Genomic DNA, 15,398 nt, shown 5'->3' with positions numbered 1-15,398 from the left:
TACACATTTTTCTCATTCTTGTTCCTGACATGTTAAGTGAATTTTAACTAACCTGAATATCTAGTTGACAAAGGGATTCCAAAGAAGCACTATCAATGTCATCTGTACTAAAGGGTAACTTGTGGAACACAGCCAAACCATCTAAAACAAAAAAACAACAAAATGTTTATCATATGTGATGCTTAAATATTATACTTGAAAAAAATCTGATTTTCTTATAATTACTAATAATGACATAAACTACATTTATATAATAATGTGTACATACACAGCCAATTAAAAATTCAAAAAAAGATCAAATGCATTATAACAAAAGTATCCCCTCCTTAAAAATATGCTGGTAGCTTCACAGTTCTATGTTCATAATGCATGAGCTTCCTTGGATGCACTTTTAATTAATAAAACAATATTAAGGTAGGAGCTACTGTCAGTTTACTGAATCCATTTTAAGATACCAGTAACTGTCAACCTAAGGGACCCATACAACAATGCTTCATTCTCATTTCCAAGTTGTGCTTAAAACCCAGGGCTTAAATTAAAATATTGTTTGTTTGCAGATTACCGACCGACCCTTGAAAATCCTCCCGACTGTGAAAATTTTATTGCTTAAAATTTGAAGATTTTTTTTTTAATACCTCTTTGACGCGATCCAGAACTTTGGGTCCTTTCCGGAAATGATTTAAAGTCTGGGTCAATTACGCATTTCAAGTTCGGGTTTTCTTAGCTTCCAGTCAAGCGTTCATGTGACCATTTAATGATAAAGCACATGGAAATTGCTTTACAGGTATCCATGAAGTCATGGAGGAGTACTTTACGCTGTCGTCTCGTGTCAATTTTAAGACAAATAACAAGCAAAAAAGTTTATTAGTAAACTGTTTATACAGATTCAGGCACATGTAATGATGTATGATGATATCATTGACGATGATGCAGCGGATATTCATAACTGACACGATAACCATTCTGTCTCCGACAAACAAATCGGGTTCAGAATCTGTGGAGCCTGACTAAATGGAACCAATTTCAGTGGTTAAATAATTAGACAGCAGCTTGAAGTATGGCTTATTTTCTACAAATCGTTGTGAAGACGACAAAGATGAAACCACTCCTCCGTGACTTAAATCTTCATGGATATCTGTAAACAAGCCTGTACGGAGCCGGGAAGGGCTCATTTGAAATATTAATGGATATAGATCATGCCAAATCAATAAGAAGCAATCCTAACTACACAAAGATGTAGAGAAAATGAATGGTTAGCTTGAAAAATAAATATACTCTCTCTATATTAAATCTATCTTCGATTGCAATGAGTATGCTCCTTTAAGATAAGGGGGGCTGCCCCACTCATTGCAATTATTCTCTTTCTTACAATATTAAATATACCCAAACTGTGTGGCCTGTGTGAATTCAATTAAAACATGTCCTTAGGAGCTATGCTGCCAATTTTTTTTATGCATTAAAAACATTTCAGTACAGACCATTTACTTTTAATGGGGTGCTATGGATTTCACCCCAAACTTTAGATTTCTTTGGTTTTCATTAAAGCCTGGCAAAAATATAACCTTATCACATATAATTAAATATTGTTAGAAATATGAAAATAGTCGGATGTCTTAGTACTTTTTTTTCAAGTTGCCTTTTTTTCAATTGAGGAAGATTCAATGTTTTTTGTTTTTTTTTTATTAAAAATACACTCTTTAATAATTGTCTTATAAATCTATAGTATAAACATTTTTCTGATGAAAATACTCTACTCATGAAAACATTCTAGTCAAGAAGCATACATGTCTGAATATATTTCTTTAAAACAGTTCTAGTCATAATGACATTCCTTGTTTATAAGTGTTCCAGTATTTAATAATTATACCATAGTTTTGGTTAAAAAAACAAATTATCTGAAAATGCCTGTTCATTTGATGTTGGTTTTCAGCATGTCCAGTGTTTGTTGTTTTAAAATGTTTTTTTTTCTTCACAAGAAACTTGGTTTAGTGTAACTGCTTGTTTAAACTGTATTTTGGCTGATAAAATAAAATATTTTTCCTACCTACCGACCCTTCAGTCTGAAGGTACAGTCGGAAAACTGCAAACAAACATATTTTTAAGGTTGGCCCAGGCGATTGGTTACCTTGGATGTCTTAAATGCCTTCCGTTACAAAAGCACAAGAGATAATAAATGGGAAAGTAACAAAAATGTGTCCAAAGTACACGGATGACCCACTGGCACTATCATTTTCCATGTTCTATGGACCGTGAAATTGGGGTCAAAAGTCTAATTTGGCTTTAAAATTAGAAATATCATATCATAAGCATGAAGTGTACTAAGATTCAAGTTGATTGGACTTCAGCTTCATCAAAAACTACCTTGACCAAAAACTTTAACCTGAAAATCCCACTTTCATTTTATATGTTCGGTTGACCGTGAAATTGGGGTCAAAAGTCTAATTTGGCTTTAAAATTAGAAATATCATATCATAAGCAACAAGTGTACTTAGTTTCAAGTTGATTGGACTTTATCATCATCAAAAACTAACTTGACCAAAAACTTTAACCTGGGGACGAACAAACGAACGAACGAACGGAGTCAAAAATCATAATGCCCCTCTACTATCGTAGGTGGGGCATAAAAAATGTCATGTTGGCTCAAACATCTGTTTATACTTACTATAAGTTAGAACCTGATCCTTCACAGAATATTTCTGTAATGCCAGCCACACCAACTGATCTAAGTCATCAGCAAACAGTTCCTCTACACCTACAATGAAATACAGATTTTTTTAGTGCTTTTGTTAATAAATGTCTATGCTTGTAAGAGTTTATTTGCTAATGCTAAAAATGTTATCCATCTGTATATAAAATGTTAGACTATTCTTATTATGTAATATAAAGGTCTTAAAACAATATAGCTATATTTTTTAGAAATGTAGAAAAAATATTGTAAGTAGCTGTACTATTCAGATAAAACATCTACTTGTAATTAATCTAATGATACACATTTGTATTTTGTACCTACCATTTCCATTTAAATATATGTACTGAATTCCTCTTGTAACACTATATGTGTCTGAAAGTTTACAATAAAAAATTTGAATTTGAACTTGAAAAATCAAACTGCTCAGTCTCGATTAAATCTATTCAATTTAAGCCATAGGTCTTCTTAAAAATCAGGTAATTTGTTCCATTAGTATTATAGCTACTTACCTTTATCATTCTCTGATACTAATTTTTTAGATGGTACCACCACCTGGGCTGTACAGAAATGATCAGACTGAATTAGATAAGATCTATCCTTCTTTTCTCTCATCTCTCTCATGGTGAACATCACATCATAAAGTTTATCTCTGGCCTGTGGAGTCCGTAATTGTTGTCGCTGGGTGTTAAGCTGAGTAGAAGCTTCACCATGCAGTAGTGATGAAGCAATGTAACCTGCAATATAAATAAACATTATAATATCCTTTGTAATGATTGACTGCTTTCTGGCAAGCCAGTATATTATGCATATTTCATATTTTTATGGCCCCGCAATGGATAATTTTTGACGAAATTACAGGCTTTGGATTTTGATAAATTGTTGAAAATAACAGTTAAACAAACTTTTTTTAATCACATTAAGATATTGGGCTAATTTTTGCTGTAATTTAGGGCTTTGAACTTTGATAAATTGTTGAAAATCAGTTCTAAATCCCTTTTATCTAAATGGCATCAGATATTGGGATGATTTTTGGTATTCGAGCTAACCATGATGGGTTACAGATCAAGTTTAAGTTTCATTCCGCTCCGCTAATTTTTTGAAAATTGTGGAAAGTCACAGCTATACAGACTTTTCATCTATACACCTCCAAATTTGAGCTGATTTTTCATATGTGAGACTACCATCATGTTTGTGTCCACATATTTTATGGAAATTGCAGATTTTCAACTTTTTGAGATGGGGCCATTTGTGTCGCTTTGACACATCTAGGTTTTTAAAAATATTTCAATACCCTCTAAAGAGCCTTCTTGCATATTTTATATGGCCTTGAAACAAACTAATTGTAAGACTCTAAAGTCTGATCAGTCAGGATTCCACTTCGTCAAAATTAACTCCCATTACGCCAGTTCATTTCCACAATCGTAGAAATGGAAGCCATTGGAAGGATGACGCGCTGCCAATTTTGCTCTTGAAAATCTATAAATTTATCCACATAGCACCATTATGATCCTTATATGTCAGTTGTATTTTAAAAGACAAATGTATCTACTAGCTAATGAGCATCAGTTAATGATCTTGTCTGCATTGATTTAACTTGAAACTATTGTATGATCTGTGGAATTTTCGAAAATTCTTAAACATTTAAAAAAAAATCTAATTAAAGAACCTTCGTGAGCACGCTCACATACCCCACGTCCCCACATTGTCATTGGAGAAATTGAATAAGTGTAAGGAAAAAAAATTGTACAAGAAAAATTAATTTCCTGCCAATATGCACGTCTAAATAGTATGTCCTTTTTGTTTACAAAATTTCATGAAATTCTGTTGTGTGGTTTCAGAGGAGTTGAGATGACAAACTGTTGCAGAAGTACATTGAAGCAAATAAGTTCAAAGGGGCGTAACTCCTAAGAAAAAAATTGAATCGCAATTTCCCGTCGATATGCACAACTACATAGTATGTCCTTATTATCTGGAAAGGTTTCCTGAAATTCTGTTGTGTGGTTTGAAAGGAGTTGAGATGACAAACTGTTGCAGAAGTACATTGAAGCAAATAAGTTCAAAGGGGTGTAACTCCTAAGAAAACCAGATGCTAGCTTTATACGACCGCAGAGGTTGAACCCTGAACAGTTGGGGCAAGTATGGACACAATATTCAAGCTGGATTCCGCTCTAAATTTGGATTGTGATTAAATAGTTGACACAGCATAGGTTTCTGACACAGAATGAATGTATTCAAATGAACTTAAAATTTTTGTTTTCTCTTAGAGCAATTCACTATGCTGTTGAAAATTAATCCTCTCAAAAAAAAGATTATTTAAATTTATCAGTTGGTAGTAAAAAGTGAATAAACCAGCTCCTCAGTTTTTGCAGATTATTGTTATTTATTGTGATTGCCATAAAAGAAGATTATGTTCAAAAGTTGTGGAATTAAATGAGGATTCTAAAGATATATATTTTTGTGGATAATATTTAAAGGAACCACCAGATATTGACTTTTAAAGATTTGTTTACCTGAAATTTCATGTGGAGATATTGATTTTTGATTGTGAGCAGTTTTTGACCATTGACTACAAAATGCCTTTAGGGGGTTCTTCACAAGGTGACAAAACTGGAGTTAAACCACAAGGTAAAAAATCTACAAATACAGTTCAGACATTGCTTTCAGCTAGAAAAGATTTCAATTCACAAAAGAATCCTAAACTCCCAAAAAGAACTCATTCAGAACTTTCCAGTGAGTCAGATAACAGTATGGAGTTAAGTGGTTTAAATAATTTACAAAAAGATCTTGATGAGATTAAATTAAACCTTAAGGGTGTAACAAAGAAAGACGACTTTGATATGTTTACAAAAGATCTTGTTAGAACACATGATTTGGAGATCGTAGTTACTACGATTGTAAATAAACTTTTCCAAAGATTCGAGTCTACCATGGACAAGAAGATCAATTGTAGAGTAGCACAAGTAGAAAAAGAAATGCAAGAAAAAATTGAAGCTTTGTCTGTTGAAAATGAAGACCTTAGAAAACAAATTGATCAAGTAAGAGCAACAGTCATAAATGAAAAGAAAATTTTAAAAGACACTGTTAATTATACACAAGAAGCAATTGTAAGTGCAAATTACAACGAACAATATTCTAGGAAAAATAATATAAAAGTTATGAATTTTCCAAGACATGAAAAACAAGACTTAAGATCAGATTTCATTCAGAAAGTAAGGAGAGATCTGAATGTGCAGTTACAAGAGAGAGATGTAGTCGCTATCCATCGCTTGCCCTCCAATCAACCTGGGCCCAACCCTGTTATTGTAAGACTTTTCAATAGTGACATGAAAAGGAGCATAATGAGAGTTAGAAAAGACTTGAAGGACAAGGTACGATTCTCTGATGACGTCACAAGGAGAAATATGCAACTGATTACCAAACTTAGAGACATGGAATGCTTTGAATCAGTGTGGTATTATAATTGTGGGGTGTTTGGAAGAACTGAAGATGGACTGCAACTAAAATATAGACTTTTTGATGACGTTCGAAGAAGACTGCAGGAAAGAAAATAAAAACTTGGCTTTATAAATTGGTAATTTTTGAATAAGATATATATGCTAACATAGAAATTTGAAAACAAACTGTATATATATAATCAATGTGAATACTACTAAATTATTGTTTAAACATTAGGTTGGCAAAATTAGTTGTAAAATATAAATTCTGCAATACTATAAATTTTGACATAAAAGTAAAGAATGATACTTTTGTGTTGCCATATTGAATCATTTACATATGTTTTTAATCTTTTTTCATTACAATTTCTTCAAATTTACTGTCTTCAATTTCTACTAATTATCATGTTTGATATCTATATATCCTGTTACTGTCAGCAATGTTGTGCTGTTTTTGAAAAATATTTTATGTTGTACATTGATACAAAGTTAGTACAAATATGGGTTCTTTAAAAATACTATCTGTTAACTGTCAGGGACTCAGAGATAAAGTTAAAAGAAAAGATGTCTTTAATATGCTGAAGTTAAAAGCATTTAATATTTATTGTATCCAGGATACACATTTTACAAGTGATTTAGAAAATAGTATTAGATCTATGTGGGGATATGAAAGTTATTTTTCTTCTGTCAGTTCCAATTCTAGAGGAGTTGCTATATTATTCAACAATAATTTTGAGTTCAAAGTGTTAAAAGAAAAAAAAGATATAAATGGTAACTATTTGATTTTAGAAATATTTGTAGAAAATCAAAAAATTACTTTAGTGTGCTTATATGGACCAAATATGGATAGTCCTGATTTTTTTGATAATATTATGGGCATTGTTGATGATTTTGAAAATGAAAGTTACATAATTTGTGGTGACTTCAATCTTGTACAGAACCCTTATATAGATTATTGTAACTACAAACATACTAATAATCCTAAGGCTAGAGATAGTATTTTAGGAATCATGGAAGAAAGAAGTTTAATAGATCCATTTAGGGAGCTTTATCCCAATGTCCATAGGTATACTTGGAGAAAAAGAACTCCATTTAAACAGGCTAGATTGGACTTTTTTCTTCTTACAGATAATATGTTAAATAGTCTCAAAAACTGTGAAGTACATCCAAGCTATCGTTCAGATCATTCTATGATATTACTTGAACTGGAATTTAATCCTTTTATTAGAGGAAAAGGTTTATGGAAGTTCAACAACTCCTTACTTTATGATATAGAATATATAAATACAGTTAAACAAAAGATTAGTGAAATCAAAGCACAATATTGTGCACTAGTTTATGACTTTGACAATATTGATGAGATAGATAATGAAGATATTCAGATGAGAATTAATCACCAACTTTTTCTTGAAACTTTGTTAATGGAAATCAGGGGGAAAAGTATTTCTTATTCCAGTTACAAAAAAAGGGAATCTGAAAAAAGGGAAACAACTTTACGAAATGAAATAATACAGTTAGAGGAGATTGTTGACGAACTTTCAATAACTAAACTTGAGAGCAAAAAAATTGAACTTGAGCAATTACGTCTTAAAAAATTAAAGGGTAAAATAGTGAGATCACGTGTTCAATGGATAGAGGAAGGTGAAAAACCAACAAATTATTTTTGTGGACTGGAGTCAAAAAATTTTATGAGTAAAATTATACCAAAAATTGAAAGAGATAATGGGGAAATACTTACTGATCAGAACAATATTTTAAAAGAAGTAAAACTTTTCTATGAAAATTTACATAAGAAGAGAGATAACTCAAGTTCAGTAGCTGATCTGAAAGAAGATCTTAAAAATGTAAATGTTCCAATACTTTCTAATGATGAGAAGGAGAGCTTGGAGGGTAAAATCACTGTCAAAGAGGCTGGACAGGCATTAAAAAATATGAAAAATAATAAAACTCCTGGTTCTGATGGCTTTTCTACTGAATTTTTTTAATTTTTTTGGAAAGATCTCCATATTTTTGTGGTAGAATCTTTAAATTATGGTTCAGAACAGGGAGAATTGTCAGTAACACAAAAGCAAGGAATTGTTACTTGCCTTCCAAAAGGAAATAAACCACGTCATTTTTTGAAAAATTGGCGTCCTATTTCACTTTTAAACACTGTCTATAAAATTGGGTCAGCAGTAATTGCAAACAGATTTAAGACTGTCCTTGACAAGCTTATTAATCTAGATCAGACGGGTTTTATCAGTGGGAGGTACATAGGAGAAAATATAAGGCTTTTATATGATATCATGCAATACACAGAAGATCACGAAATACCTGGACTCTTGTTGTTAATTGATTTTGAAAAGGCTTTTGATTCTATTTCTTGGGATTTTTTGCTAAATGTTTTAAAGTTCTTTAATTTTGGAGAATCAATTATCAACTGGATAAAAGCTTTTTATCATAATATCAAGTCTGCAGTTATACAAGGGGGTAACCTTTCTGAATTTTTTAACATAGGTCGAGGCTGCCGACAAGGTGATCCCCTTTCACCTTATCTTTTCATCCTTTGTGCTGAGATTCTTGCACTAAAGATAAGAGGAAATAAGGAAATTAGTGGTATTGAAGTTACTCAAGTTGAGCATAAGTTATCACAGTTTGCTGATGACACTTCATTGATTTTAGATGGTAGTGAAAAATCTTTATATGAATCCTTATCTGAATTGGACTGGTTTGCAAAAATATCTGGTTTAAATATAAATTTTGAGAAAACACAAGTAATTTGGTTTGGAAGTAAAAAGTATAGCAAGGAAATTTTATGTCCTGACGTTAACCTGTCATGGGGGGAGACAACTTTTAAACTACTTGGGATAAATTTTGATGTGGACTTAGACAATATTGTCAACATCAACTATAATGATAAAATCATACAGATTAAGAACATAATAAAACAATGGTCGAAAAGAAACCTTACAGTAATAGGAAGAATAACTGTGATAAAAACTCTTGTTTTACCTATTTTAAACCACCTCATTATTTCTTTGCCTAATCCTACAAACAGTGTATTCCAAAAAATTAATGACATTTTCTATTCGTTTGTATGGAATTCTCCTATTCATAGAGTGAAGAAGGACGTATTGATTAAAGAATATTTGGAGGGAGGATTAAAAATGATAGATATTTATAGTTTTACCATGGCACTAAAATCATCATGGATAAGAAGGATTTTTCAGAGAGATAATAAGTGGCAAAGTATATTGATGTCAGATATTGATAAAAATAAACTTTTTAATTGTGGTGTTCAGTATATCAAACAAGCTACTTTATCTATCAAAAATAGTTTTTGGAAAGATGTATTCAGAGCATGGGAAATGATTACTGATAAAGAAAGAAATATGGACTATGAATATTTTTTATCAAGTCCTCTTTGGTTTAACAATAGGATCAGAATTGGTAATAAACCTGTTTTTTATCAACATTGGTTTAATCATGGTTTACAATATGTTAATGATGTAATAGATGAAAATGGATGTTTTATTTCATTAGAATTGTTACAACAATGTTATGATGTCAATGTAAATTTTTTGAATTACATGAGTGTTATTTCTGCTATTAAAAAAACAGCAAATAATTACAAAAAAGGTTCATATAAGTTATGTTGTCCATTTATTCCAGCTTGCTTACAAGTCTTTTTCAAAAGTAGAAAAGGTACTAAAGATATGTACAAAATACTCATAAGTAATAAAGTGACTCCAACAGGACAACTGAAGTGGAGTGAAATATTAGGTGAAGATCTCATTTGGAAACATATTCAAACTACCTTTTACAGTCACTGTCAATACTAAACTACAGTGGCTTCAGTACAGGATCAACCATAGAATTCTTGCCACAAATAAATTTTTATGTAAAATCAAACTTATTGATAACCCTCTATGTACTTTTTGTAAATTAGAAGATGAAACCATTGAACATATTCTGTGGAATTGTGAGATTATCCAAAATTTTTTACAAGATGTAGATTATTGGTTTTTATCTGGTGGGGTAAGCCTGCCATTGAATAAGTTGAATTTTATTTTTGGAGATGTAACAAAAGTTAAAAAAGGTGACCCATATAATTTGATTTTTCTATACATGAAACAATATATATACAACAGTAGATGTTTTTCAAAAGATCTTTCAGTCAGTGCCATTAAAGAAAAGTTAAAATATATGTACAATTTAGAAAAAATAATGGCAGTCAAAAATAAGAGACAAAAACACTTTGATACCATGTGGAATGCATTTAAAGTATTATTTTTATAATTCATTTTGTCATTTGTTTTTACAATCTATATTTATTGTCAAAACTAACATAAAATATTATTGTATCTAATAGCACAATTTATTATGTACTGAAAATCTTACAGGATATTTTTTTTATTTTTTATAAAAAAATTTTTTTTTTTTTTTTTACAATTCTCAAGTGCCACACAGTGGTACATGAACATTTAACTCTAATTATATTTTTCTTCTGTATTTTCTTACTTCTTTTTTTTCTCATATAAATAGAAAAAATGAATTTACAACAATGTTTATTGTCATAAATAAATATATATTCAAATTTATCGCTAATATTACTGTATGTATGTTTGATGTGTTGTATTTGTTGTAAATCTTGAAAATAATAAAAATTAAAAAAAAAAAAAAAGTGAATATACATTGTATATTGTATATAACAAAGATTTAAGATGATTCTGGACAAAGAAAGATAACTCCAATTAAAAAAAAATTCTTGCAGATATTTCTTGCTTACTTTACTGGACAAAGAAAGATAACTCTTAATTAAAAAAAAATTTGCTATTTCACAATATTGTGAAATTAGATAGTTCTTGCCATTGCACAATACTGTGCAATTGAAAAGACTCGCTATTGCACAATACTTAATATAATAATTTTAGATCCTGATTTGGACCAACTTGAAAACTGGGCCCATAATCAAAAATCTAAGTACATGTTTAGATTCAGCATATCAAAGAGGCCCAAGAATTTGATTTTTGTTAAAATCAAACTTAGTTTAATTTTGGACCCTTTGCACTTTAATTTAGACCAATTTTAAAACTGGACCAAAAATTAAGAATCTACATACACAGTTAGATTTGGCATATCAAAGAACCCCAATTATTCAATTTTTGATGAAATCAAACAATGTTTAATTTTGGACCTCGATTTGGGCCAACTTGAAAACTGGGCCAATAATCAAAAATCTAAGTACATTTTTAGATTCAGCATATCAAAGAACCCCAAGGTTTCAATTTTTGTTAAAATCAAACTAAGTTTAATTTTGGACCCTTTGGACCTTAATGTAGACCAATTTGAAATCGGGACCAAAAATTAAGAATCTACATACACAGTTAGATTCGGCATATTAAAGAACCCCAATTATTCAATTTTGATGAAATCAAACAAAGTTTAATTTTGGACCCTTTGGGCCCCTTTTTCCTTAACTGTTGGGACCAAAACTCCTAAAATCAATACCAACCTTCCTTTTATAGTCATAAACCTTGTGTTTAAATTTCATAGATTTCTATTTACTTATACTAACACTATGGTGCGAAAACCAAGAAAAATGCTTATTTGGGTCCCTTTTAGGCCCCTAATTCCTAAACTGTTGGGACCGAAACTCCCAAAATCAATACCAACCTTCCTTTTGTGGTCATAAACATTGTGTTTAAATTTCATTGATTTCTATTTACTTTAACTAAAGTTATTGTGCGAAAACCAAGAATAATGCTTATTTGAGCCCTTTTTTGGCCCCTAATTCCTAAACTGTTGAAACCAAAACTCCCAAAATCAATCCCAACCTTTCTTTTGTGGTCATAAACCTTGTGTCAAAATTTCATAGATTTCTATTAACTTAAACTAAAGTTATAGTGCGAAAACCAAGAAAATGCTTATTTGGGCCCTTTTTGGCCCCTAATTCCTAAAATATTGGGACCAAAACTCCCAAAATCAATACCAGCCTTCCTTTTATGGTCATAAACCTTGTGTTAAAATTTCATAGATTTCTATTCACTTTTACTAAAGTTAGAGTGCGAAAACTAAAAGTATTCGGACGACGACGACGACGCCAACGTGAAAGCAATATACGACAAAAATTTTTTCAAAATTTGCGGTCGTATAAAAATTGAATCGCAATTTCCCGTCGATATGCACAACTACATAGGGCCAACCTTAAAAATATGTTTGTTTGCAGTTTTCCGACTGTACCTTCAGACTGAAGGGTCGGTAGGTAGGAAAAATATTTTATTTTATCAGCCAAAATACAGTTTAAACAAGCAGTTACACTAAACCAAGTTTCTTGTGAAGAAAAAAAAACATTTTAAAACAACAAACGCTGGACATGCTGAAAACCAACATCAAATGAACAGGCATTTTCAGATGAAAAACTTTTTAACCAAAACTGAAACTTTAACATAGTGTCATTATCCAATTTATGACATAAAATATGGTATAATTATTAAATACTGGAACACTTATAAACAAGGAATGTCATTATGACTAGAACTGTTTTAAAGAAATATATTCAGACATGTATGCTTCTTGACTAGAATGTTTTCATGAGTAGAGTATTTTCATCAGAAATATGTATATATTATAGATTTATAAGACAATAGACCACTTTCGAGTTCATCCGCCACCAGAAAAAACTTGTCAATTATACGCGCCTTTATCACCGTCATTTGTGCGTTTAGGGGCGTCGTCACTTCCTTTCCAATGTTGAGCGAGTGGTTGGAAAACTATAATTCTATATTGTACAAATTATTCGGCAAATAGAATTCTCAAAATTGACAATCAACACTGCTGTCATTAGGGAATTGTCAGTAAGTACCTACAGAGCAACCATTATTTCTAGTTTATCCTGCACAAAGACGATCACTAAGACGCTTGATGAACGTAAATAGTGCAGGGATACAGGCGACCCCCTCTATCTTGTAAATGACGTCATAAAGGCGTGCATAATTGACGAGTTTTTGCCGGTGAGGGATGAACTCGAAAGTGGTCTATTATTAAAGAGTGTATTTTAAAAAAAAGGCAACTTGAAAAAAAAGTACTAAGACATCCGACTGTTTTCATATTTCTAACAATATTTAATTATATGTGATAAGGTTATATTTTTGCCAGGCTTTAATGAAAACCAAAGAAATCTAAAGTTTGGGGTGAAATCCATAGCACCCCATTAAAAGTAAATGGTCTGTAATGAAATGTTTTTAATGCATAAAAAAAATTGGCAGCATAGCTCCTAAGGACATGTTTTAATTGAATTAACACAGGCCACACAGTTTGGGTATATTTAATATTGTAAGAAAGAGAATAATTGCAATGAGTGGGGCAGCCCCCCTTATCCTAAAGGAGCATACTTATTGCAATCGAAGATAGAATTAATATAGAGAGAGTATATTCATTTTTCAAGCTAACCATTCATTTTCTCTACATCTTTGTGTAGTTAGGGTTGCTTCTTATTGATTTGGCATGATCTATATCCATTAACATTTTAAATGAGCCCTTCCTCCGTACAGACTTGTTTACAGATATCCATGAAGATTTAAGTCACGGAGGAGTGGTTTCATCTTTGTCGTCTTCACAACGATTTGTAGAAAATAAGCCATACTTCAAGCTGCTGTCGAATTATTTAACCACTGAAATTGGTTCCATAAAGTCAGGCTCCACAGATTCTGAACCCGATTTGTTTGCGGAGACAGAATGGTTATCGTGTCAGTTATGAATATCCGCTGCATCATCGTCAATGATATCATCACACATCATTACATGTGCCTGAATCTGTATGAACAGTTTACTAATAAACTTTTTTGTTTGTTATTTGTCTTAAAATTGACACGAGACGACAGCGTAAAGTACTCCTCCGTGACTTCATGGATACCTGTAAACAATTTCCATGTGCTTTATCATTAAATGGTCACATGAACGCTTGACTGGAAGCTAAGAAAAACCGAACTTGAAATGCGTAATTGACCCAGACTTTAAATCATTTCCGGAAAGGACCCAAAGTTCCGGATCGCGTCAATAGAGGTATTAAAAAAAAAATCTTCAAATTTTAAGCAATAAAATTTTCACAGTCGGGAGGATTTTCAAGGGTCGGTCGGTAAACTGCAAACAAACAATATTTTAATTTAAGCCTAGTATGTCCTTATTATCTGGAAAGGTTTCCTGAAATTCTGTTGTGTGGTTTGAAAGGAGTTGTGATGGCAAACTGTTGCAGTAGTACATTAAAGTAAATAAGTTCAAAGGGGCGGGGCGTAACTCCTAGAAAAAAAATTGAATCGCAATTTCCCGTCGATATGCACAACAACATAGTATGACCTTATTATCTGAAAAGGTTTCGTGAAATTCTGTTGTGTGGTTTGAGAGAAGTTGCGATGACATGAAATCGGACTGACGGACGGACGGACTGACGGACAGACTGACGGACGGACGGGTCAAAAACATTATACCCTCCGCAACTCGTTGCGTGGGGTATAATTAAATATTTCCTGGAAGGGCAGACTTAAAAGTTTCAGTGGTTGTAGAATATAAACCCTAGTTATCACACACAAACAATTATATTTTTTTTTTTCAAAGATATATATGCATTTTCACCATCCAACTTAAAAGACTGTCGTCAACTACTTTTAGTAAAAAAAATAGCTAGTGATCACACCTACTCTGCTTTTGTGATTCATTTGATAGGTATTTTACTTGACCCATATATTTCATCTTTTTGTACTGTGATTTTTTTATGTTATAAAGTCAACCTGCAGCTTTGATATATAAAAATGATAGAATCTGAAGCGAAATGATATATCAAATACTCTTGCTTTGTACGTTTTAAAGATAAAATATACACCTCAAACACTCTAACATAGGTGCACTCGATTTTCTCTTTTCGATACAATTGTTATCCATTTTTTATATTTTTTTCTTGATTCACATAATGGAAGGGCAGACACGTAAATTACTGAACTAATAGATTGATATGTTGTCTGTCCTTTGTATTTTTTTTTTAAATTAGAAATAATCGGAGGTTATGCATTTTCTACATCCAACTTGATAGATACCCATGTCATCGACTTGATAACTAATTGTTCAGCATTACTATGTACTAGATAAATTGATTACTTATGCAAATGGTGTTTTTAAAATAAAACACTTTGTAATTGAAAAACAAATTGTCATTTTATTTGCTTCTATTTATTAACTTTTAAAATTTCTGTTACTATAGTTAACATTACAGTAAGCATTAATCGCCTTCTCCAACAAACAGG

At 31.5% G+C, this 15,398-nt stretch overlaps 1 protein-coding gene across 1 annotated transcript in view; it reads right to left on the bottom strand.

Annotated features, from left to right (window-relative positions):
* Positions 1 to 15,398, bottom strand: part of LOC134721824 (E3 SUMO-protein ligase RanBP2-like) — a 59,328-nt gene that overhangs the window by 30,604 nt on the left and 13,326 nt on the right. Inside the window, exons 12-14 of the mRNA XM_063585065.1 lie at positions 3,199 to 3,423; positions 2,663 to 2,752; positions 53 to 141 (exon numbers count right to left, since the gene is read on the bottom strand). Coding sequence (XP_063441135.1) covers positions 53 to 141; positions 2,663 to 2,752; positions 3,199 to 3,423 — 404 coding nt within the window. The remainder of the gene's footprint in view (positions 1 to 52; positions 142 to 2,662; positions 2,753 to 3,198; positions 3,424 to 15,398) is intronic.

The sequence above is a fragment of the Mytilus trossulus genome, chromosome 6 (genome assembly GCF_036588685.1).
Source record: "Mytilus trossulus isolate FHL-02 chromosome 6, PNRI_Mtr1.1.1.hap1, whole genome shotgun sequence".
In the NCBI taxonomy this organism is placed as follows: Eukaryota; Metazoa; Mollusca; class Bivalvia; order Mytilida; family Mytilidae; genus Mytilus; species Mytilus trossulus.
The sequence above is the reverse complement of the archived record's forward strand: the minus strand, read 5'-3'. Positions and strand labels throughout refer to the sequence as shown.